The sequence below is a fragment of the Mastigoproctus giganteus genome, chromosome 8 (genome assembly GCF_048544385.1).
Source record: "Mastigoproctus giganteus isolate SK-2022 chromosome 8, ASM4854438v1, whole genome shotgun sequence".
Lineage (NCBI taxonomy): Eukaryota > Metazoa > Arthropoda > Arachnida > Uropygi > Thelyphonidae > Mastigoproctus > Mastigoproctus giganteus.
In genome coordinates, this window is record NC_143582.1 from 44,738,182 (window position 1) to 44,764,961 (window position 26,780).

The following is a 26,780-nucleotide window of genomic DNA, read 5'->3' on the forward strand; positions in this document are numbered from 1 at the left end:
TTTTGTGACGATAATTGGATGGAAGGGACTTGTCACCCTTTTTAGGAACTGGTTGGATATGAACAAATTTCCAAGCAGAAGGAAAAACACCTTTGGAAATGGTGAAAGGTTTCACCAAGTTATTTCTCAAATGGAAAAAAAAAAATACCAGGGAAAAGGGAGTCCAAATATGTTGGTAGACTACTGTTGGAATCTCGTATGGTAGAAACCAATGGACAATTATAAAAGGTAAAAACGACAAAATAAGTGTTTTGGTATCAGATAACATTTTAGTAAATAGAATAAGGTTAATAGACCCATTGTTGAATGTTTAGTACTGTATGTAACATTGTCGTAGAATATATGAAATCTTTTTTACTATAATTTTAGTTTTTGACTTCAATCCCTTGACCCTTAAAATTTATGGGTGTTACAGCAATGTGGTTGCCATATTTGAATTCAACAATGCAGAATCACCCTGAATTTTATCAGGGAGCAGGAAAAAAATGGTTTTTTTTTTCTTTCTTACCCATCCAGTGGTTTTGTTATTTGTTCACTTATACTGCTCATACAAATCAGACTCATGTGATTGTCTGTAACTATTTCATGCTTTTTGTCTTTTGCTCAGTTAAACCTCTTAACTTCATTTGTCATCCATTTTGGAAATTGTTGACTGGTACATATATATTCATGGTTTCCAAAATAAGTTTTTGAATATTTTCCATATTATATTTGTATCTGAGAGCATATGGTAGTCTCCCCTCTAGCTGTTCGAGCCCACAAAAAATTCTCATATGATTATAGGCCTTTCTCTTGAAATTAAAGCTTTCTCCTAAGGTTATATAATCTTAGAATCAGAAGTAAATTGAGGTTTATCTTGCCCATATACATCGATGAGCCAAACATTATGACCACCTAACTAATATGATGTTGGTCCTCCATGTGCAGCCAAAACACCACTCGTTCCTGGAGAGGCATGGACGTTACAAGATTTCTAAATGTGTCTTGTGGTATCTGGTACCAACACGTAACCAGCGCAGATCCTTTAACTCCTGTAAGGTTCGTGGTTGAGACGCTGCAGATTGGAGTTGCTGTTCCAACGCAAACCACAGATGCTCGATGGGATTGATGTCTGCGGAATTTGGAGACCAGGGCAATACCTGGAAGGCTTCCTCATGTTCAGCGAACCAGTCTCGAACAATCCGGGTGGTGTGGCATGGTGTATTATCTTACTGAAAGACGGCACTGCCAGAGAGGAAGACCATTGCCATGAAAGGGTGTACCTGGTCAGCAATGGTGTTTAGGTAGGTGGTAGAAGTCAGAGTGCACGGCACGTGGATGACTGGACCCAGAGTATCCCAGCAGAACTCACCCAAAGCATGACACTGCCACCACCAGCTTTTTTCATCCCACAGTGCATCCAGGCACTATCACTTCCCCAGGTAAACGATGCACACATACCTGAGCCGGCTGTCCACATGGCATGGTGCAACAGGAAACGTGATTCGCCGGACCAGACAACCTTCTTCCAATCACTCAAGGTCCAATTTTGATGTTCGCGTGCCCTTTGTAGGTACTGTCGCTGGTGAACTGTGGTTAGCATGGGCACTTGGAGCAGCTTGTGGCTACACAGCCCCATTTTCAGCAGGGTTTGATTTACTGTGTGTTGTGACACATTATTCCTGTCACCGGCGAGTTGCACCACAGTCGCCCTCGAGACAATTTGACCTTTGTCAAACTCACTTAAGTCCTCTGCCTTTCCCATCTGAAGAACAAGAGTAACACTGATTAATGGAGCTCAGTATCAGGTGTTTTTTATACTATGTCCTGACCTGCACATGCGCCACAGTTCACCTGCAGTTGCTTTGATTTGCATAATGACTCGCTAGTCATAATGTTTTGGTTCATTGGTGTATATCGTGAGCATATCATAATACTTTGTTTATTTACAGTAGTTGAAAGTTAGATTGCTGTTTAATGTTGAATGAGACAACTGTCTAATATTGAATTAGATAGTTTTCACTTCACTGATTAAAATATTCTTGCCTTAATTATGAATTTTTGTGTTAGTAAATATCTTGTGTGTAAAATGATTAAGATTATTTTATTTTATAAATACATAATATGTATATATTTATTTCCTTTGAATTTTATCCCATTCTTAGATATCTTACTAATGAGACAAGATAAGACAGGATATAAGACATTGTGTAAAATAATTTTCTATATAAACACTGATGATGGATACTGTATTGCTTCTGGACTGGGTACTGGCACTCCATCTAGTGACTTAAAAGAAGACTCCAACTTATAAAATCCATCTCTCCTAAAAACCAATGTCCATTTCATCTGATGAACAACCATCAACATATACCACAGCAACAAGATTCCAGTAGCTCTACTCCCCTCTTGCCAGACAGTCTCCCACATTATTCCTTAGAACAGGTCAAGAGCAGTTGGCTAAATTAAAAAGCATTATTTAATATTCCTCTCGACTAGATAAGTTGCTTCTACTACTGGACTTGCAAACACTACATTCCAAACAGACATTTTCCTCACCACAGTGAATACGTTGCATCCAGAGTGGCACTGAAGAGAACAAGACCACCGCATTCATTTCTGGCACACACTTATATTGTGGTATTTGACAATAAGTGTACGTAGATCTAGCATGCATAAATATCTTCAAGAACAAAATTATCCACAATACACAGAAATACACAGCTGAATACATTTGCTAGGCTAAAATAGTTTGTTATTTGTTATTTGGTTTTTAGGAGCATTAGCAACTAAGGCCATATTGCTCCTGGAATATGCGGTGGTCATTCTTTGACCTTTCAGCATCCTCCGTATTTGATGGTCACAGGCTCGAACCCCGGTCTAATCAAGAAGCGTGTGCTACACACTGCTGCTCCTGCCCACCTGGCTACGGAGGCGCTGGCTAAAACAGTATCTCTGTAGGAAGACAGTTCTGCAATCATTCAGCCTCTTTGTACTTTACAAGCAGTACAAAAAGCCTTCTTTCCTGTGAGTCATCTTTTACCTAATCAAGCAACACAAAAACCATGCTTTGGCACTTTTAAATTGTATGCGAGGTCAAATTCATCATTAAACCGTGTCATCACAGCCCATCAAACTGCAGTAAAGTGAAAACTTCAGAATATATGCAGTAACTGCTGCATGATGAAAAGAAATGTAGCCTTGTATTATTAATATCATAAAAGCCCAAATATTTTTGCATATCATGCTATGAATTTGGCACTATGCTAACTGTTTGTAACACAGGAACTTGAAGAAATGTCATAGTGTGTGACATTTATGTCACACATTAAGACAAGTGATTCACAGTATGTAAATCACTTGCTCATGACATGTAGTGAGTTGTTTACAATGTTTCTAGTATAGATTGAAGCTGTTCTCTTACAAATATATGGTGCAAGGAAACCCAGCTTTTGTGGATCCAGCCAAAAAATGAAATAAAATAATATTAATAATAAAAAAGTAAAAAATAAATGTATAATAATAATGTATTGTTTTCTTTCTCATATAGGTACCTATTCAGATGACCTTTGAATTTCCCCAAGCTGTCAGCCAAAACTGCTCATGAAGCTAACTTATGACTTATAATAATATATGACTTATCTATTATTATATATTATTATAATAATTGCATATTAATAAAAAGCCCTTGTGCATTGAGAACAAGCATAACAAAATAAACTTAGCAACTGCTGCTGAAACATAAGAATTAAGATTTTATTAAAATATACTGAAAAATAAAGTACAGTGTAATGAAATATTTTTATAGAATAAAAGCTGAAAATAGACAAATAATATTAAAAGTACTAAAAGCAATAAAAATCAGGTATTTCTCAGGTATAAAAGGATTGAAATTAACAAAGTTAATTTCGATCCTTTTTCTGCTTTTTTGGAATAAGAACAGAATGGATTTTCAATCTTCTCTATCTTTATGCCAAGAGGGAAAATTTTTTAAAATTTTCTCTCTTCTTTTCCTAAACAGCTGATCACTCTGTACAAATCTGCCCTACCATAGAATATTTCCTACATTTGGGGCAGTGCCCTTATAATGTCTCTCAGGCTTCTAGACTCCATTCAGAGGGAGGTAGTTGGGTTAATTAATGACCCATCTTTTACAAAGTCTCTCTCTCTCTCTCTCTCTCTCTCTCTCTGTCTCTCTCTGTCTCTCTCTGACATTCTGTTTCTGCTGTTTGTGCATGCCTTTTCTGTATCGAGTTCTATAATTCCCTGTCTCTTTTCCAAACCAGTCCGAACACATACCATATCCAGTCAGCATCCTTTTACTGACCAACTTCAAACTCACAGAAACAACTTTTCTTCTTCTCATTTAATTCTTCAACTTTCTCTCACATGTATTTCCTGAAAATTACAACCTACAGAAATTCAAGTGTAACATTAACAAGTATCTTCTTTCATCCTTTTAACTTTTAGCCCATGCACAGTACTAAGTACCATAGGTTCTAATATGTTTTATGTTTGGAGTTTTCATTAAAAAAAAATATAGTGACCTGCACACCCAGTGGCCATAACAGACTTGAATGATGATTACTCTTTTATTTTAGGATCTATATATTACGAGCCATTCACTAGAGAAATACAATATTTGGAAGAAGATCAATTGACATTGCAGAACTGATTAGTGCAAATCTTAACCACATACAAATATTTAGATATGGCTACTGAGAAAAGTGAATTTTTAATGGCAGTAGTCAGATATCAAGTTTTGCTTGTCATACTCACAAAATGCTAACAGTACACAGGAGTCTTTAAAACACTATCAGTGATTTAAAAGCATGATAGTAAGATCTACTTCCTGTTAAGTGGATTGTACATAATAAAGACCAAGTTTGAAGCAAATGGTTCATTGAAAGTCTGAGCAGCTGAATTTTGTTGAAAGGGAGGATGCTGAAGCCAATTGATATGATGAATTGCAAAGTTATGGAATTTACTTGTACTTTAATCTTAACATTATAAACATTGCATATTAACTTTGAGTATGCACTATTTTAAAAAAAGTTAAATAAAATTACCTATCACTCATGATATTTGTCCATAGAAAGTATTTCTGAAATTTGAGAAATCTGCAACCCTGGCATTTTTTTGCTGTCAATGTTTTTCACTGGTTAAAGTTGAGGACTACTGCCACTTAGGAAGAGCTTTTATTGACTTTCTTTATATCATTGAGTTAATAAGCCTTGGACAAGGATTGCATAGTTCCCCTCCGGAAGCTCAGGTTTTTCATTCATGCAAATTGGGCAGACCAATCATAGAATTCATATGGCTTATAGGCACAACATGTTGCTGTCATACTGAGAGATTTTGACACCATGATCGGTGGTCTAATTTTTAACTATATTGCTTCCTTCTTTGAACTTCATTATTGAAATGATACACTATAGTAAGTAGCATTTTCCAAACCTACATTTCCACTGTTAAATCTGAACATATCCAGTGTTCAGATTTAACAGATTTAAGGTGTAGCATGATTTTATGATTCGTTACTTCAAATGATCTCTTTCCATCATGCAGACTCCATGTTTATAAGCTGAACTTCCTACAGACATTACATGCACTTATGAACAGTCCTTTTGATATCTGAAGCAAAGTATAAAGTTATAAAGTTTTCTATAGATGATATATATATATATATATATATATATAATGTAATCACTCACTTAATGGTTTTGCTGATCCACATCCATTAATTTTCTTGCCTTGTGCTTTAACCATTGCATCACCCTCAATTTTCCATCTTTTCCAAACATTGGAAAATTGGAAAAGATGGATTCTGTTAACTTCAAAAGAATGAAATTGTTACTGTAGCATGCAGTAATAAATTATTGACATGACCTCCAAAAGTCACACTTTCTTGTTACTGTTTAATTGCCTTATCATGACTTGTGTTGACTGTTGGTGGATGTACAAGGCATGACTATTAAATAACAAGATTGTGTGCACAGCTACTACACACCATGTGCTAGCTTTGAATGGTTGCATCAGAACTCGTGTGGACAAAGAAACAAATAAATTTTAACTGAAAATTTAGGCATGAAGAATGTATGTGCCAAGATGGTACCAAAAATTTTGAACAAAGATCAAAGAATGAGAACTTTGTGAAGGTGTTTTGAAAAAAAAATTGGACAAGGTCTACACTTTGAGTACTGTGATTACTTGCAATGAAAGTTGGCTGTTCCAGTGCAACCCAGAAACTAAACGACAGTCAATGCAACAGAACACAAAACAGTTCCCCCAAAATCAATTGAAAACCATGCTTTTTGTTTTCTTCCATATTAAAGGAATTATCAAACATACTACATTAAAGTTCTAACGAAGCTGCATGAAAAAATTCAAAGGAAGAGTGTTGAACTGTAGAAGGATAGTTTAATGCTTCATCAAGACAATGCTCCAGCACACAATGTGCTCTTTATTTGCTAGTTTCTGGCCATAAAACAAATCTCTGTGTGTGAACATGCACCCTACTCACCAGACATAGTCTCTTGTGACTTTTTTTCTCTTGCCTAAACTGAAAAGTATACTTAAGGGAACCCATTTTTAGTCCGTTGAAGACATTCATAAAAAAAACAGCCAAAGTGTTAAAAGGGCTTACAGAAGATAACTTCAAGAAATGTTTCTGTTCTTGGAAATATATGGAACATTGTATTAAGGGGATAACTTGTAAGGTATGAAATATTTCATTATATTTATTTTCTTCTTGTTGTACATCATTGTTGATGTACCATTATTTCAGATTCCCTCGTAGAGGGTCAATTCATTTTCAATGTAATGTCCATATCACAGTGCAATGCCATGAAGGTATCTGACACTATCAAGTCCAAACATGAGGTTGTGATGATCTCTGAGGATCCAATTGACACTTATAGGTCCACTATGACGATTCAAAATGAAGATAAGTCCAGTCCAGGAAGTAGATGTTGTAAACCAGGAATTATGGTCACAATGAAGAAGTCAACTTTTCCTCAAACCTAAACCCCAACAGTAGAGCAGTTAACAGTAAAGAGGAATACCTCAAGCAGTCTCCACATACAAACCCTGGAACTACAGCATCACAGGTCATCCATCGAAGAAGTAACCACAATCCAATCCAACAGGCTCATCATGGTGGTGTAACCCTCCACCAGAGCCCCAGTTTCTCCGATACAAGCCTGCCTGAAAAGTGCCAGCAATCTCCTCAATAACTGTTCTGAATCACCTTTTAATCAAATAGGAATCTGGAGGATGTATTATGAGGTTCCATAGAAGCCACAATGTTCACAGAGTAGACTCCCACCTGTAATCAAAACGGTACCACTCATCCTGCGTCCACACTGTCTACCATAATAATATTCCATTCTAATGTTGCATGCCTGACCATTTCAAGCCCTCTTTAGCTGTCATTCAGTATCTGGCTCATGCTCCTCCAACTGCAATAAGATTCTCCTTCTTCCGAATAGTTGGATTGCAAAATTTCGAAGTGTGTAAAAATCTTTTTTTTTACTAACTAGTATTTGTTCACATCCAGGAGTAGGGAAGTGGAAATTAGGAGCTTCTTTAATTAATTTAATGTCCCCTCCTCAAGTCCCAATACTCAACACATTCATAGAAAAGATGGTTCCAATCTTCTGGGAATTCGCAAGTACATAGAATATGCTCAGCGATTCCAAATTCCGCTAACTTTGCAAAAAAGGAATTATGTTACTGGAACAGTCCATTTTGTAAAGACATTAGAATCTACTAAATTGGCAGAAAGGAGACAAAATCTTTTGTCTCAAGCTTATCAATTAACCTAGAGCAGTTTTTCTATAATTACAACTTCAGTTACAAGTAAGAGAATTTTATTGAAAGAAAGACAGACCATCACCAAGAAGCATAGCAGGCTGACAGTTGACAACGTGGGTAAAAAATCATCTTTATTAATTCGAATCTGAATTAATAATATTTTAGGACAGAAAGCCTCAAACTATGTGACATTCAAACTGACATTAATTAGTACATTTGCATCATTACTATGCAGTTGAATTTTTTTAGATAAACTGAAGCTTGTCTATTGTAACATCTCATATTGTGAAAACCTTCACAAGTTACTTCAGATAAGTAACTCTTCCCATTAGCGAAGACTACTGTTATTACTTATTTTCAGTTGAGTATCACCACCACCACCACTCAGAAAGCACTGTTTTAAGCTATTTGGCTTCTCATCAGTGAGCATGTAGGTACCCAGAGGTAGAAGGGGTTGACAACCCAGTTTTTAATTACATACACAATATGAGAGATGCCCAAAGGTGTGCTTCTTAGACTAATAATATTTTAGGGCCAAAAGCATCAAACACTGTAAAATTCAAACTGTGACATTAGTTAATGCATTTATATCATTACTCTGTAGTTGAATTTTTTAAGACAAACTGAAATTTATACATTGGTATCATTATTGTAACATCTCATATTGTGAAATACTTCACAATGAGTTATACTTCAAATAAGTAATGCTTCAAATAGGTAATACTGTGAGTATGTATTATTTTATGTTTCTTGATTTGAATCTAAAATACAGAATGCAGCAGAAAGTACAGTACAGCTACACTTAGTTTTTAAATATGTTGCTGTTGTTGTTAGCATTAGCATTAGTAGAGGCATTTGATGCAAGAAAGCAAGCTTATGCAGCATCAGCCAAAAAAAAAAAAAAAAAAACCCACTTCCACTTCACCCCTCTGTTCGTTCAAAATACCTGTCCAGCTGAGCCTTAAACTTATTTAGGCTATCAACCTCCACCACAAGGGATGGAAGTCTGTTCCACCAACCAACCACCCGCGGGCTAAAGGCAAATTTCCGCACGTCTATCCTACATCTGTCTTTCCTCAATTTGAATTTATGCCCTCTCAGGTGATTTTTCTGAGCTAGAGGAAGAATCCCATCAGCATTGAGCATGCTTAAACCATTCAAGGCTTTATACACCTCTATCAGATCACCTCGCTGGTGCCTAGTCTCCAGACACTGTAATTTGCAAAACTTAAGCCTTTCTTCGTAAGAGCACCCCTTTGTTCCATTCACTAATCTTGTTGCCCTTCTCTGTACTCGTTCCAGCAGCTCTACATCCTTCTTGAAATGAGGCCTCCAGACCTGTATACAGTACTCTAGGTGTGGCCTGACCATTGCCTTATACAATGGAATAATCACCTCCTTATCCCTGCTGGAAAAATTCCTGTATATCATTGACAATACTCCATGAGCTACTCTTGCAGCCCGTCTGCACTGCTCAGAGAACTTCATATCTGCCTGCACAACCATATTTGGTTTTTAGGAGCATTAGCAACTAAGGCCATATTCCTCTGGGCATATGCGGTGGTCATTCCCTGACCTTTCTGCATCCTCCATATTTGGTGGTCACAGGCTCAAACCCCGGTCTAATCAAGAAGCGTGTGCTACACACTGCTGCTCCTGCCCATCTGGCTATGGAGGCGCCTTTAAATAGCATGTGCTGGGCGTAATGTAGTCTCATGCAAAGGGTAGACATCAAAAGGCAAGATCTTAGAGTTTGTTTCCTGCAAACAAAGTTGCTGTTTAAAACACAGCAACTTGAATTGCTTTAAGATGGATTCTCTAATGGAAACTCAGTGTAATGTCATCAGTTCCAACACACAATCCATCTTGTCATTATATATTAACTTGGATTATCAAATAGCGAATGGCAAGCACAACAAGACTCGTATTGTGTTCTACATGAGTATCCTGTGACATCCCCAGAAAATAAGTCAAAAATAAGTTTGAGTTACTGACGTAATAATTTGTAGTCCATGCAGATCAGTTGTGACATGCTACAGCACTTAACATTTCAAACAGAAGAATTAAAAGAATATTACAAGGTGTGGCTATTAAATAATGAGACTCTTACAATAAAATTATTGTAATTTTGGGGGTAATTGTGCAGGCAGATATGAAGTTCTCTGAGCAGTGCAGACGAGCTGCAAGAGTAGCTCATGGTGTCTTGTCAATGATATACAGGAATTTTTCTAGCAGGGATAAGGAGGTGATTATTCCCTTGTATAAGGCAATGGTTAGGCCACATCTTGAGTACTGTATACAGGTCTGGAGGCCTCATTTCAAGAAGGATGTAGAGCTGCTGGAACGGGTACAGAGAAGGGCAACAAGATTAGTAAATGGAACAAAGGGTTGCTCTTATGAAGAAAGGCTTAAGTTTTGCAAATTACAGAGTCTGGAGACTAGGCACCGGCGAGGTGATCTGATAGAGGTGTATAAGGCTTTGAATGGTTTGAGCATGCTCAATGCCAATGGGATTCTTCATCTTTCTCAGAATAATCACCTCAGAGGGCATAAATTCAAATTGAGGAAGGACGGATGTCGGATAGATGTGCGGAAATTTGCCTTTGGCCAGCGGGTGGTTGGTTGGTGGAACCGACTTCCATCACTTGTTGTTGAAGTTGATAGCCTAAACAAATTTAAAGCTCAACTGGACAGGTATTTCGAACGAACGGAGGGGTGAAATGGGAGAGGGTTTTTTTTTTTTTTTTTTGGCTGATGCTGAATAAGCTTGCTTTCTTGCATCATATGCCTCTACTAATGCTAATGCTAAAATAAATATAATGAAATATTTCATATCTTACAAGTTTATCCCCTTAAAAACAATTGCCTTTGGCTTGCACACACTGTTCCATACGTTTATTTCAAGCACAGAAACATTTTTGGAAATTATCTTTTTTAAGCCCATTTAACACTTCAGTCATTATTTCAGAATGTCTTCAGTGGCCTACTTTTTTAATTAATGTTATTTTTTGAAATGACTGAAATGAGTGTAACAGTCATGGCAGAATGCTACTACGCTATGGTGGAGACCTGTTTAGCTAATGAATTACTACTTGAAAAATTGACATATTTGGCTTGAATAAGATAGAGACACTTCCCACACAGAGTTTTTACAGAACTTGCTTCCAGGATTTCTTGATTTGGAGATATTTTTTGACTTCCCATGCTCTCCAGTTTCAAAGGTTCCTGACTTCTTTTTGTAGCAAATGCTGAAAAGTGGTTTATTAGGATTTGGATTAGGAGTCACAATTTGAAAATTAAAATCTGGAGGGGGGGGAAAGAGGGAGAGGAGGCTAACAGATGCTGCAAAGACAGTGCCTAATGTTGCATCATGTATATCAGAGTGCATAGCTCAAGGAGGTGGTCACCTTAATGGTTAGGCTAGCTTATAATATTTTACATATTTTTGGTATATACATTACAAGGATATGATTATTTTGTCAATAAAGTACACAAATATTAAAACATAAAATGTGTCCATATTTTTTACTATGCCCCATAAAAGTTGTTGTTGTTAGGAGCATTAGCAACTAAGGCCATATTGCTCCGGGGATATGCGGTGGTCATTCCCTGGCCTTCCTGCATTCTCCGTATTTGGTGGTCACGGGCTCGAACCCCAGTCTAATCAAGAAGCGTGTGCTACGCATTGCTGCTCCTGCCCATCTGGCTACGGAGGCACCCCCCATAAAAGGTTGAAATAAAATGTGCAGTGAATATGTGAAATACATAAGGCTGATCCATGAGGGGACAGATGCACTATTCAGATTATGCACTGTTCCAATGAAATATTATGTTAAAAGTATTTATGAAGATATTTTCTTGTATCATCTTCCCCACCTCGAAATGAAGACTGGATTTACCCTCGGGAATACTGTACTGGATTACCCTTGGGAATATTATACTTGATTTCCAGTGGCAAAACAAACAGTATGCTTGCTCTGAATGCGAAACTCTAAGAACCTTCCATAGCTAAGAGAAGTACATAGAGGTTAATGGTATAACAGAGTATAAGTTACTGGCGTTAATACTAGTGGTCTCTGTTGATTGCTCCCATTAATATGGGAGCAATCAACAGAAACAGATTACCAAATAATCATTCTGTTATTCTAAACAGTTGAAAAGTTGTTCAGTTTCAATTGGCAGTATAGCTCAAGGAGGTGGTCACTATGCAGAATGTATAATGAATACAGTGCATTGACGAATACCTCTATAATCACTTGTTCATTTGACTGTTTCAAAAGCAGTCAGTTTTGATTATGCGGATTACTTGGTGTGCAGAATGAGCCAATAGTATATGTATTATTTACCTAATATCTAGAGTGACATGCACTATGACCATTATTTTTTCAATAATTTTCTTTTTACCAGTTAACTGTATAATTTTACATTAAATTATTTGTCATTTCTGTCAGTGAGGATTGATATTGAACAGTCACTGTAGAAGTTGAACAGTTATGTATTCCACCACTTGCCACTCTTTGGAAAGGTTTGTGTTTGATTTCTGTTTATGACTGGAGGAATTTCAACAAAGATTACTTTTGAAATTAAGTCAGTTTTAGGTGGAGGGGGTTATGATTTCCCCTATGAGGTATTCAGATTTTTTTTTTTTACAACTGGCACAAAATTGTAAAAAAATACTTGTACAGTCATAAGATATATAAACCTTTTTGGACATTTAATAACTTGAATCACTAATTCAGTTAAATCTTTCATTGACAATGTCCAACTGCAATACCTGTCTGCCAAATCGGAAAATATGTTGCCCTGATGAAATGCATCACCTGTGCTGGCTGGGGTCTTCATGGTATGAATCTTACCATACTGTATAAATCCATATTCCTGCCCATAGTCTGCTATAGTGATAGTGCCTGGTGCCTTAGGATCACACTTGTGAGAAACAGTCAGAAGCTTCAGTCAGTACAATGTACTAGGTTGCTTACCATCACCCATGCTCGTCACACAGTTAACACTACAGCCCTCCAGGTCCTGACAGGCACCCTTCCCCTGAATCTGGAGGTTGTCCACAACAGTTTAAAATACAGATTGAAGCATGGAATTCAATGACTTCCTCTTTATGCTTGCTGGCGGATATCATGGATATCACCAGCAATCATACAGAGGAAATAAAACATATAAACAAACATCTTTACCAGCTATGACAATCGCGATGGGACAGCGCTACAAAGGGAGATACCAAAAAGAGATTCCTATCACAGGTTTCTATTACCAGCCCAGAGCCTCCTCCCTGGTTCTTGCCAAGTCTGCACATAACATTCTTGCTCACAGAACGTGTTTCCTTCAAATCAAAGCTTTACCAGCTTGGTTATTTCCAATAACCAACTTTGTGTATGCAGCATCCAGGAGGACTGAGGAGCACATCCTTTACCAGTGCCCCTCTGTACCATTAGCATTAGTAGAGGCATATGATTCAAGAAAGCAAGTTTATACAACATCAGCCAAAAAAAAAAAAAAAACTTCCCATTTCATCCATCCATTCGACCCAAATGTTTGTCCAGTTCTTCCTTGAATTTATTTAAGCTATCAACTTCCACAAGGCCAGATGGAAGTTTTTTCCATCAATCAACCATCCACTGGCTAAAGACAAATTTCTGCACATCTATTCTAAAACTGCCTTTCCTCAATTTGAATTTATGCCCTTTGCAGGGGTGCCTCCGTACCCAGGTGGGCAGGAGCAGCAGTGCGTAGCACACGCTTCTTGATTAGACCGGGGTTCGAGTCCATGACCTCCAAATACGGAGGATGCGGAAAGGTCAGGGAATGACCACCGCATATCCCCGGAGCAATATGGCCTTAGTTGCTAATGCTCCTAAAAACCAAATAACTAAATAGCCCTCTGCAGGAGTGTAATCTGAGCAAGAGGAAGAATCTCAGCATTGATTCTGCTCAAACCATTCAAGGCCTTATACACCTCAATCAGATCACCTTGCAGGTGCCTAGTCTCCATATGCTGCAATTTTCAGAACTTAAGCCTTTCTTGCTAAGAGCAACCTTTTGTTCTCCTCATTAATCTCATTGCCCTTCCCTGTGCCCATTCCAGCAGCTCTACATCCTTCCTAAAATGAGGCCTCCAGACCTGTATGCAGTACTCAAGGAGTGACCTGACCATTGCCTTATACAAAGGAATAAATACTTGCTTAAACCTGCTAGCAAAATTCCGATATATCATTGACAAGACCCCATAAGGCTGCAAGACCTCTTGCAGCCTATCTGCAGTGCTCAGAAAACTTCACATATGACTGCACAATTATCCCCAGTACTACACTACTCTGAGTGTAGTACCACACAGTTGGTACATTACTCTGGGGTTATTACTACCCATATGCAGTAATTTGCATTTGTCAATGTTAAACTTCAGTTGCCATCTCTCAGCCCATCTGCCCAACATTTCTAGAACATGTTGAAGCAGTGTATTGTCATTAACAATCCTGCCAACCTTGGCGCCTCCGTAGCCAGGTGGGCAGGAGCAGCAGTGCGTAGCACACACTTCTTGATTAGACCGGGGTTTGAGCCCATGACCACCAAATACGGAGGATGCAGAAAGTTCCGGGAATGACCTACCACACATATCCCCGGAGCAATATGGCCTTAGTTGCTAATGCTCCTAAAAACCAATTAACAACAACCCTGCCAACCTTCATATCATCTGCAAAACTTGGACATTAAGCCTGATATACCTTCAACAATATCATTGAAAATTATTGAAAACAACAATGGGCGCAACACTGAACCCTGGGGGACTCCGCTAATAACATAAGTCCACGAAGAGCAGTATCAATTGATTACCACTCTCTGTCTTCTCCCTTTCAACCATCCCTTTATCCATAGCAGAAACTTGCCCTTAATGCCATACTGCTCCAGTTTGTATAGTAGTCTTCCATGTGCAACGGTATCAAGTGCTTTCCTGAAATCCAAGTATATGATATCAAAATTATTTTTTGCATCCAGTTCCTTTGTGAACACACCATAGTATCCAATCAAATTAGTCAAACAAGATTTCATTTTTAACAAATGCTTCTATTTTTCCCAGAACAGAAGTTAAACTAACAGGTCTGTAATTACTCTTTTCACCCTTTGATCCCCCCTGTGTGAATTGGGGATACATTTGCACATCTACAGTCTGTGAGGACCTTACTTGAGTCCAAGGATACTCTCAAAATTAATACTAAGGGTTTTCTTACTTCCTTTGCTGCCTCCTTATAAATTATATAACTGGATAGAGTCCATCCATCCCAAGTGCCTTTCTTATATTTAACTTCAACAACTTCTCCTCCACTTGGCTCTCAGTTATTACAAAATCATTTATCTCCCTGTTACAGTTTTATAAGCTTCTGGCCTCCACTTCCCTACAGAATTCCTCCTGTTTAAATGTAGATGCAAAATACTCATTCAGTTTTTCAGCAGCCTGAGCAGGATCGTCAACAGTTGACCTGTTGATATCAAGTGGACCACTCGGATTCATCCCCTTCCTTCTAGAGTTTATATAAGTAAAGAAGTCTGCTGTTTTTCTTTATATCCTTTGGCAAAGATTTCTTGTAATCTGCCTTCGTTGGCCTAACTCCTTGATTACTTGATTACAGACTAGCTTATATTTACCATAATCTTCTGTGTTGCCTGATAATTTATATGCATCCCATGCATTTTTCTTCTCTGCCACAACTCTTATTAGTTCATCTGACATCCATTTCAGCTTTTACCATGAAGACTATTTCTGAGTTGGTATGAGAAGCCTAGTAGCTTCTATGATTATTTCCTTGAATGCTGCCCAGTCAGAATTTACTTATGGTAATGTCATCAGTTAGTCCCCTTGTATAGAATTTAACAACTGCATGAGACCATTGCAGACCACTGCTACAAAAGCAAAATCCCTTTTCTTTATCCTTGATGGTTGTTACATCTTTAAGTAAATCCCTCATTGGTACACTATTATCACTGCCACCTAGTGGTTCCTTTATCTGCAGATTTTTTAATGCATGAATAATCACTGCTGATAATCAGATCAAGAGTATTACATGCTGCTCTAGAAAATAAGCATCCGATAAATCTACAAAAGTCTTGCTAGTATGCGAGTGACCAACTCACAAGTTCCACTCAATATCTGAGAAGTTAAAATCCCCCATTATAAGACATTCTGATGTACTGGCCCACTCTATTTCTCTGTACAGTTGTTCGTTGTACTCATCAGAGTCATTAGGCCTATAACACATTCCTACCGTTATTTTTTCTTTCCCAGTGCTTATGTCACACCAAACTGACTCTTGCACTGTCCATCTATGTCAACTGGATGCACTTCCTTAGAATTTATGTATTAATTGTATTGTAGTTATGTGTTGTATTAATTAACAGCATAACCTCTCCTCCCTTCCTATCCTGTCTATCTTTTCTTTACACATTGTACTCACCAAATTCTAATTCTAAATTCCTTATACCTCTGTGTCACTGCATGTCTGATGTCCCAACAATATCTCTACAATGTCATCAACTTTTGTCCCTGGTAAACATATCCGGTCCTATTACACCTACCCTTTTTTCACAATATATTTCCCGTTACTCCGACAATAGCATCACCGACAATAACTAACTCCTTTGGGACCAGTGCATTCTGTCTTGAAGATTGTCATTGTTGTGCAATTGCACAAGAGTGAGCCCTGCTGTTGAGTTGGGCAGCTGAGAGTTGATGGGTCCCCCATTTTAATTCCTTCTGGGGCATCTACCTACCCAACTCTTCAAACTCTCATAGATGCTCATTAGAATGCTGAGTTGCCACCTAATTTCTTCATACTCTCATACATACTACTTAGCACAGAAAAAGCCATCCTGCTCCAGAAAGTTCTGCAAACATTTCACAAGCTGCACATTTTTTTTTAGGCTATGATGTGTAGGAGAATCATCCCTACAGCATTCCCATTACTTTGTGCCCTTTGTTTTGCTGCTTTAGTCTTTGGCATGATTTCTGTTTAAATACTATTTAATTGATTAACAATGAAAATTAATAAATTTAATTGATTAATTGACAATACTACACTAAGCTAAGCTAAGAGCAAAACTGATCACAGCAGTTCACATTCTTCTCTAGGGCACAGAACACAAATTCATTTTGGAGCAAGAATTTTATTTTGCCCTCTACAACTTTACGCAAGAGGTCTTTCTTCAATATAAGAAAATCATGCATGACAACACCATCACAACAACTCCTTAAACTTAGCTATAATATCTTAACTCAATCACTCATTTATCCAGCTTCTGAACCTCCAGTCAGTCACATTGCCTTCTTGACCAACCTCCTTTCCAACTAAAGACTTGATTCCAAATCCAGAACTTGACTCTCTACCCCAGGACTTTACACAAAAACTCTAGGACTTGACATCAACTTCAGAATTTGACTTATAGATGGACCTACTCAATGAGACTATTGGATTTGACTTCACATTATCCCCACATTCACTCACATCACTTCTGTAGGTGCAATATGGGAACTGCCACACTGATTCTGCTCATAATGCTGATATTTACCTTGCTTGATGTGGATTTCTAGTGCTATACCCAGCACAGGGCACTACCTGGCTACCTCATAGGACACCCTGTTGCCTATGAATATTCTACTGCATACTCCCACTGCATGTCTCACTCTTCACTTGGCCCTGGCAAGATTCTTCTGGCATCTGCCTTAACTATGGTCACCACTGTAATTTCCCTCATTACTTCTCTCTCAAACTGTTTCCCCATGTTCCTTTCTAATAAAAAGATGTTTTTTTTTTTTTTTTTTTTAAGCCCTTCTCAGGAGAGTATAGGGTTGGCCTTTCCAAGTTCTATGTACTTACTACCTGTCCCATCTCCCCATGGTCTGGACAGTAACCAGGGGTTGGTGGTGTTCCACTGGTCTGGTCTCCATAGAGTTCTGTGTACTTCACAGAGTAACAAATGGTACCGCCAATCAAACAACACTATACTCACTGGACACTGCCTTGCTGAATGGTGATTTATTTTGAAGTGCCTCAATGACCTTTCTTAATGACTCAACTGAGTGGAGTCAGCCAAAAGACTTCCCTTGCTTATAACTACAAGATAGGCTTTTTTTTTTTTTTTAATGAAGTGTATCTTAAATGTTGCACTATGCAACGTTTATGTCATGTGAGATATGTATACTACAACATTTATGTGTTGCAGTGTGCATTATTATTATTTACTAAATTTTATATAATTTAAGTATTTCAAAATGATATATTTTCTGACATGATACTTTTATGATACTACTTGTGATACTATTGTGATAGTATTGTGATACTTGTGATTTTATGATACTACTTGTCACTACAGAAATGCACATTTTCATTAAAACAATTTTTTTCTGAATACTTTTGTAGGATGAAAGTGAATATGAAAAGCAGGTAGCAAAACTTGAACAGTAAGTTAAATGTACTTATCCTTTTTTTTTTTATGGTTCCGAGTTAAAAGTACATTATAAATTTTGTTTAGAAATTGTGCTTCTCTTGGCCAGCATCTTAGAAATTTATATAAGGAAATGAAATATCCCTGACTTGATATCTTTAGAGAGGATTCAGTCAAGTAAAATATCCATAACTTTGATCCTCACCATTAGATCCTATCTTCATGCATCTGGCTGCACAAAGATAGGCTCTAATGACATCATGGTGATTCCACAGTTGGGATCACCATGAGCAGAAGGCACTGGACCCACAGGAGGTAGTTATTTTTGTCTATTGTCGTGAAAATGGGGAATTTTTATTCAGTAATAATAGATGGCTATCACTGTTATGATATTGTTGAACAGTTGTCATCTTTTAGGGGCACAAAAGGTGATATTGTTTTATATATTGGTACTTAACAACTTACATAATCTGAAGCTTTACTTAGCAGTTATGTAGTTGATAAAAAGTAATTAGTAAGGTCTGAATATTTTTTTTTTTTTTTTTTTGAAAGTATCTGGAATTTTACCAAAGGCATGATAAGAGGGAGTTCATATTGAGAGTTGTGTCTTCTTGTGAAGTAGAAATTTTTTATCAGCATAGATTTGTGTCATTTAACAGAATGGATTGTTTTTTTTTTTAGAGATAGGATACTCTAGAACAGAAGGAATGCAAGAATATTTGGTGATGATACGAAAGTAAGGTTGGTGGGTTGATAAAATGCTAGTTTAGGAAAATACATAGATTAATAGTTTAATGGCACATGCAATTCTTCCAGGAGAAGGATTACATGGCAGAAAGGGAGGGGCATATGACACCAGTGTTATATGATGGGCTGTGTAAGAGTTAATAAAAACACCAGGAGGCCAGGTGCTTCCGCAGGCAGGAGCAGCAGTGCATAGCACACGCTTCTTGATTAGACTGGGGTTCGAGCCTGTGACCACCAAATACGGAGGATGCGGAAAGGTCAGGGAATAACCACTTCATATCCCCGGAGCAATATGGCCTTAGTTGCTAATGCTCCTAAAAACAAAATAATAACAACAACAAGGAGGCAAACATTAGTCCTTGAGGTTGTTATAGCAATTCTCTCAGATATGCCAGACAAGCTGTACTTGCTACCTGGGAGTCTAAAACGCTGATGGAACTGATAAACGGGTGACACTTAAGTCAAGTGGATCCAATTTTGGCGAAGTCCAGATGGTCTGTGACAGCCAAATCCTTTGCTTGCACCTTCATGATGGTGGAACTGTTAGTAATCCTGGGTATAATCTCCATGCAGAAGCACATGTTGGGTGACCACCCTATGTTTGAATCAACGTAAGCAGGGGTCGAGGTGTGGCGCCCACACCACATGGAGGAATGCCACTCCTCTGTGTTACCAGGCAGTACTAGGTGGTAGATGACTCTCATCAACAGGTGCAATACACCACTTTGCTTATTGTAGGCTTGAAGTGGTGGAACCCATGTTTAGTCTCCAGAGCTCAGTTCCTGTCAACCCTTCCCCCATCTCTTCCATCGTGTAGTATGATTGATGACTTTTTGAGGTTATGATGAACATCGTGGCGAGATCCAATCTTCCTTACATTTCGAGGGTACTGCTCTAAAACGGTGTTCGCAGGCCGGCCGCTAGTTAGTGCATCAGACCGAACCAATTGGTAACTCTCTAGGAGACTTCCGGATCAGCTAGTGTATAATCTTGCTACCTCTACTCTGCCAGATAGTGACTGGAGGGAGTCTGAGTAGTGTGTATGCGGGAAGGGGGGGGCATTGTCAAGGCCACGTTATGTCAAGGATCTGGGTATATTCTTACCATGTATACGCCATATCCAAAGATTTCATTACTTCATACAGCATGTCCCACCCACTTTTTCTTAACTATTGAATATACCATGAATTGTCAAACTAATAGAGTAAGCTTATCTTCAAAAATATCTAAACCTCCCAAACACTTCCTAATTCATTTCACAAATATACGTGGTCTGAATTCTAATCTCAACAATGTCCATTTCCATTTGCAGTCTGCCACACCCCGTGTACTTTTTCTAACAGAATCTTATCAGTTGATTCAACTACTGCTCATCTCAGTTGCCCAAATTATTCGCTGTATGATTCCTTTCTCCTGAAAGGTGGTACTTGTGCATATGTCCATTCCCATATTCCCTGTCAGAGGCTTGGTAATTTGGAATCTCCTCTTTTCGATTTTCTCGGGCTTAAAATCTCTCTACCTCATTGTGTCAGATTCATCTGTTGTCTCTACCATTCTCCCAATTCCACTAATCACTTTGAGCTCTTTGACTTCCTCTCTTTGCAACTTGACTTTCTGCAGTCGAACTTTCCTAACAGTGAGGTAATTTTCCTTGGTGTTTTTAATGTTCACAACTCCAGCTGGCTTCCATTTTCTAGTTACACCAACCCAGCTGGTCAAGATGCTGAGGTTTTTGCAATTACTAATGACCTTGCAAAGATTGTTCATTTACCTACAAGAATACCGAACAATCCTAACCATACAGCAACACGCTTGATCTTTTTCTCATAAACAACCCTTCTAAGTACACAGTCGAAGTGAGAGGTCCTTTAGGCACCTCAGATCACAACTTGGTGATTGTCTTTCTCCAATGGAGCCTTTATCTCATGGCTCTTCCCAACCTTGTATTGTTTGGCATTACATGAATGCAAAATGGAATGACCTGTGAGATTTCTTTTCTTGTTTTCCTTGGTCAGATTACTGTTTCAAAACTTCTGATGTCAACGTTTGCTCAGATTGTGTCAGTGAAATTATTCTTGCAGGAATGGAATCCTTTATCCCACACTCCACTTTAAAATCTTGTCCTTTATCTAAACCTTGGTTTTCCAGTAAATGTATTAAGGCTGTTCAAGAGAAGAACATTGCATATTGTAATTGGCTTGTTTCATTTTCTGCCCGCATCCAAAGCTCGCAACAATTCTTAAGCAGTTATTAATCAGTCCAAACTAGAGTTTGAACAGGCTAAGAGTAGAAAACTTGCTTCTTGCCCTAATGGTAGCCGAGCATTCTGGTCTCTTGCCAAAGCTATTGGCCGCAACTTTTGCCCATCTCTGCTCCCACCTTTGTCCAAACCAGATGGTTCTCCTGAAGTGACAACAGAACCAGATGGTTCTGTTGTCACTTCAGCCAAGGATAAAGCTGACCTGCTAGTCTCCCATTTTTCTTCCAACTCTTGTATTAACAATCTTGGTAAAACACCTCCCACTATTCCCCCAACACGCTCCATTCGATGCCTCCTGTGGTCTTACGTCCTTTCCAGAACCCATCATCAGATCATACTTGGCTGTACCATTAACAGTCCCTTGTTTCGCCAAATGAGGAGATGTAGTCATTCGGCAAGACAGGAGGCTTTTAACAATAGAGCCAAGCATGGTCTGGTGATGGTTTTCGGCAAAGTTCCCGAAATATTACCCAATTGTATAGTATGTTTAGTCAACAAGGCTAAATAAACTAACTTTAAAAAAAAAAACATTGGTATAAGAGTGGTTATTTAGAGAAAGAAAAAAAGAGTTTGGTTCGTCTGTTCTATTTTAGATGGCCGTCTGTGGAAAAACAAAACACGCTTGTTTTGTTTTTCTTTTTACAGACTCTTTGCTGTTTTCTACTATCTATTTGAGTATTGAGTTTATCCAAATTTTAAACAGGCTGTCATAGTAGTGTCTCATATTTTAAATAAATAACTAATTAACTGTTAGATGCCCTCATGGGTAGCACAGTTGGTAGAATTGCCATCCTCCCCCACACAGGGTGGAAAAGACCTGAGTTCGAGTCCCATTGATGGCAGGAGGAATTTTTATGGGCCTTTTTCACAACAGGACTGAGTTAGTCAGTGTCAAGGGTAGCATGGTTTTTTTTCTCCTGGAAATGCAGGTTTTTTGTCCAGCAAACAGAAAATTTACCTCATCACACACAATGTACAGACAATATACACAGAGTCACTGATGCTCCTAAAATCCTACAACAACAATAACCTTTAAATGATTCCATTTGGTTGAAGTAATGCAATACCATTCAACTTGTGAAAGAAAACTTCATTTTGCTGTTAGCATTAAGCCTATTGCATTAATCAGTGCCACAATGATCCCATGGCTTAAGTTTGATACCTTCCAATGTAGATTTAAGTTGCCAACCCAGATCTTTAAGTGATTCCAGAAAGAAGATACAAGGTAAAAGGATATTTATGATTTTAATATTAAGCTATATCGAAAGCCAACAGTGCTCTACGTGCCTTTTTTGTCCCATCCCTTAATCGTTATCTTCTCTCAAGGTCGTCTGTGCGAACTTCATCTCACTATGTGGGCCAATTGTTCTGAAGCTGAATGAACCCCCTACATTTGTCCTTGGGAGTCACAACCAAGCAGAGTTAATTCCTTCCTAGAATTTTCAACCAATCACTCACTAAAAGCCCTATTCGGCAATATGAAAAAAGTGGCGAAGTGCCTATCGAGCATAAACATAGTAACCGGAAGTAAGGGTAACGCTGCCCAAGAGAACAAATCTTCCAATAGCCATGATATTTCAAGGGCATCTCTTCGCAAGAGCAAAGTCTTGGAATGCACCACGAATCACATGAAACATGCGAGAATAGGTCGCAAACTCAAATCTGTCCGCAGTGAAACCAAATTAAACAGCAAGTGCAATAACCCCCCCCCACTCCTAAAAGAAAATAACTTGAATTGTAGTAGCCAAACCAAAAATATTAAAGCAGCACCGACAGCGAACAGCAGAATATCAGCTACACCCAAAATATCCAGCTTAATGACAATACGGAAAGAACTAACATTATTAAAAATTCATTTAGTAAAGAAAGAAAAAGAATTTGTGGAACAGATTTTGAAGGTGCAGGAGGCTGATCGAAAAAGGAAAACAATATCAATCGAGCAAGCAACTTCAAAATTGTATGAAACCCTTGGGACAATCGCTTGCACCCTACAAGAAATGAGTACTCAACGGTGTCGCTGCACTAATGACCGCAGCGTAGTCACAAAACGAGATGCAGCTACGCAAACAACACCCCTGAACCACACTAATAAGTTGGCTCAGTTTCATGAAAGAAACGATGGTGTTGTACAACACAACAACAGACATGACCAAGCTACTGAACCGAAGATCATCGACCAGGGATGCGTATCGAGAAGCAAGAGCCCCCCCCCCAGTGGATGGCAACCAAAGAATTCCAACAACACTAGCAAACAAGCAATTATCAAAGATTCACTGCAGTAAACAGATGCTCGTACAGAAATATGACATCTCTGTCGCCTTGTCCAGGACCAAGATTTTTGCCTCCCAGTTTGGAACCTCAACAAGCCCCGAATCCATAAAAAGAATGTTTCTTGTGGAACACAATATCCCCATCAAAGTAAAACAGCTTAAAACTAGGCAAATAGGCTATGCCTCATTTCTAGTAAGGTGTTCACCCTCTGCCTATGAAAAAGTTCTGGATCCTAACATCTGACCCCCAGGCATACTTATCAGACCTTTCTCTGAAGAAAAAAGGCCATCCCCCAGCAATCCCTACTAACTCATCCTCTACAACAGCAATCACCTATTCCAAAAAACCTCCATCCACGCCCCACGTTTGGGGTCTTCTGGCAAAATGTGCACAGTATTGTCAACAAATTGGCCCCTCTGCAATCTCTCCTCCTGCTCAACGAATATGATTTTATCTATATCCAGGAAACTTGTCTTAACCATGGAAGACAACTTACCCACATGGCCATTTCCCATCAATACGGAAATATTTGCAACGGCAGGGACCACAGATGTGGAGGTGGCGTCTCCATCATATACAAAGACATCTACCATCTTGTGTGTGCACAACTTAGCGACTCCCCTGCATTTGAAGCTATTTCTGCAATTTTTAAAGTCAAAGAAGTAAGGACTTGAGTTGTCCTGACCATAATCCTGACAAGGGATGAGCTAACTACCTGTTTTATAACCCACCTCAAGCCTCACATGCTCACCTTTGTTTTAGGCGATTTCAACATGCCCTCCCAAAGACATGAAGCTGCTATGAAAGACGTTGTACGCTCCTTCTCATCTCTTGGCCTTAGGCTAACCCATATGCAACCTACAAGACGAAATCCAAACCTTGACCTCTTATTCCATAACCATCTTATTCCTCGACCATCTCACTCTCACAATGCCGATTTTTAAGTTTGCATCAGATCACCTCCCAATTGCCTTTGATTGTGAAAGCCTATGCATGCTCTCCCTGACAACTTGAACAATATGTCCGTTCCTAAAGAATCCCAACTCAAGATCTCATTAAAATATACAAAACCTCAAATTATCCCATAAAGATTAAGAGCTACAGACTGGAAAAAAATTGCTTCTAGCCATCCTGATCAAACGCTTACCAATTTGGCTAACTTGTTAAAAGACGTCGCCCGTGAAGAGACTTCCAAATCCATCCGCCTGTCTTCCAGGACCAAGAACTGGTTTACCAGTGATGCGAAACTCACCTTCATCATGAAACAGAAACTGTACAGGAAATGGCAAAGGACATGCGATCTAGCCGACTACAACTCTACAAAAAACATCGGGCATGCTTCCTATGCATTCGGAGGATGGCACAGAACAATTGGATTGCACATAGAATGACACTTGGGAAAAGAATCTACACCAACAAGAACCAACAGTCCGCTGATGACCACCGACATCTTCCTCGTGTGGGCTAACTCGCTCGAAACTAAGGCCCTGCCTGCCCCAAACCCCTTTATTCGGTTTAATCCACCAGCTAACCAAACATCACTGGATAAAATAGCCATCACAAAGGAACGCCTTACTAAGTTCATCAACAGTCTTCCCAACAAGTCTACCACTGGCCCAGATGGATTCCCTGTTTTCATGATTAAACTATGCAGTGTATATCATAGACCTCCTGCTTGATGCATTCAACTCCATCCTCGAAACAGGAGTTTACCCTACCATCTGGAACACATTGTTTCTCCCGTTCCAAAAAAGTCTAACCCAAAATCACCTAACGACTACGGACCAATTTCCATAGGATGCACCTTCCTCAAAATCTTGGAAAAAGCCATACTCCCTGCTCTCACCCATCACATGTTCGGTCACAAACCTCCATACCTCCATAGTGTACTACCTGGACGATCCATGATCACTAACCTCATGGACACACTGTTCAGAATTGAAGGTACCTTAAGCAACAAAGAGCAACTGGATATTGTGTTCCTCGACATTAGGTGGCCTTTGACGATCTGTCCACCCGTGCATTATGTGCCATACTGTGCAACTACTTCAAGATCTCTGGCAACATTCTAATTCTCCTTAGGAAACTCCTTCAGTCCAGGACCCTATACATCAGAAATCAGAACCATAATCACTGCATTCTCTGCTCCAGAGGGCTCCCCCAAGGGGCCGTTTTCTCTCTCTGTGCCACCCTCTTTACCGCATCTTTAGAATTCTTCCTTGCAAATCATGCTAATTTTATCACTTACGCAGATGATATTAAGTTCTTCATCATCACAAAATACCCCAGTCTCTCCAGTCTATTACTCTGAGCTCCAACCGACAGCCACATGAACTGGAAAATTACCTTCATGCTATTGGGCTCTCCATTAACAAAGAGAAAACTTCACAACTCTCTATCACCAAGAAAAAAAATACCAACGATGTGAACATTATTATAGTGAACTCCCCAGTTAAAAAAGTCACCCAACATAAGGATTTGGGCGTCGTCTGGGACAAAGACCTCACCTTCTCGCCTCACTTTAATGCACTCGAATGAAAACATATTTGGCTTTATGGGCAGTAAACAGGAGATATCCAACTTCCATAACCCGCACCTTATCATCAAATACATTCTTTGATGCATAATCTCAATTCCTTTATATGCCTCAACTATATGGTCCTCAGCATCCTCATCATACCAAGCCAGGTTCCTTTCCCTGGAATAGTGGATTTTGAAATGGCTAAATAGGGTTGCTGGGCTAACACCTACAATTTCAAAATCTGTTCTGGTCACCAATCTTAATACACTTCCTTGGAGGTATCACATCATCTCTAAGAACCTTCTTACTCTCTCTCTCTCAGCTTGTATCTGGAAAACTGAGCTCACCTGATATACGGGATATCATCGCCAGACCAACATATCCCCATACAGAACAAAGCTGTGTAGCATGTCCTCCCTGGACAACATAACTCCTTCCAAATATTGAATAGATTAGCCATAGACATTGAGAAGCTCTGCAAGGACAGAACCTACAGTTCTTCCATTCTTGCAGCCATGTATGCCATCATCATGATCAAGGTGGACTCTCTGAGATGCCACACTATCCACGCTCTGTTGTATCTGTATGTACTTTTATATGTTGTATCTTTATGTTGATGTATCTTAACTAGAAGCTGTTTAAGGCTTGTATCTGGGCTCTGTACACAGTGCATCTGTCTGTCATTTATATTTAATCTCTGTATGTACCTCGTGTACTTTAGGTGCATAGCTGTAAAGGGAC

At 38.9% G+C, this 26,780-nt stretch overlaps 1 protein-coding gene across 2 annotated transcripts in view; it reads left to right on the top strand.

The window, feature by feature from the left end:
• LOC150081500 (bridging integrator 3-like) overlaps nucleotides 1–26,780 on the top strand; it is a 193,406-nt gene that overhangs the window by 52,761 nt on the left and 113,865 nt on the right. For both annotated transcript variants that reach the window (XM_090379337.1, XM_090379338.1), the window contains exon 4: nucleotides 18,216–18,256. In XM_090379337.1, the coding sequence (XP_090235463.1) occupies nucleotides 18,216–18,256 (41 nt within the window). The remainder of the gene's footprint in view (nucleotides 1–18,215; nucleotides 18,257–26,780) is intronic.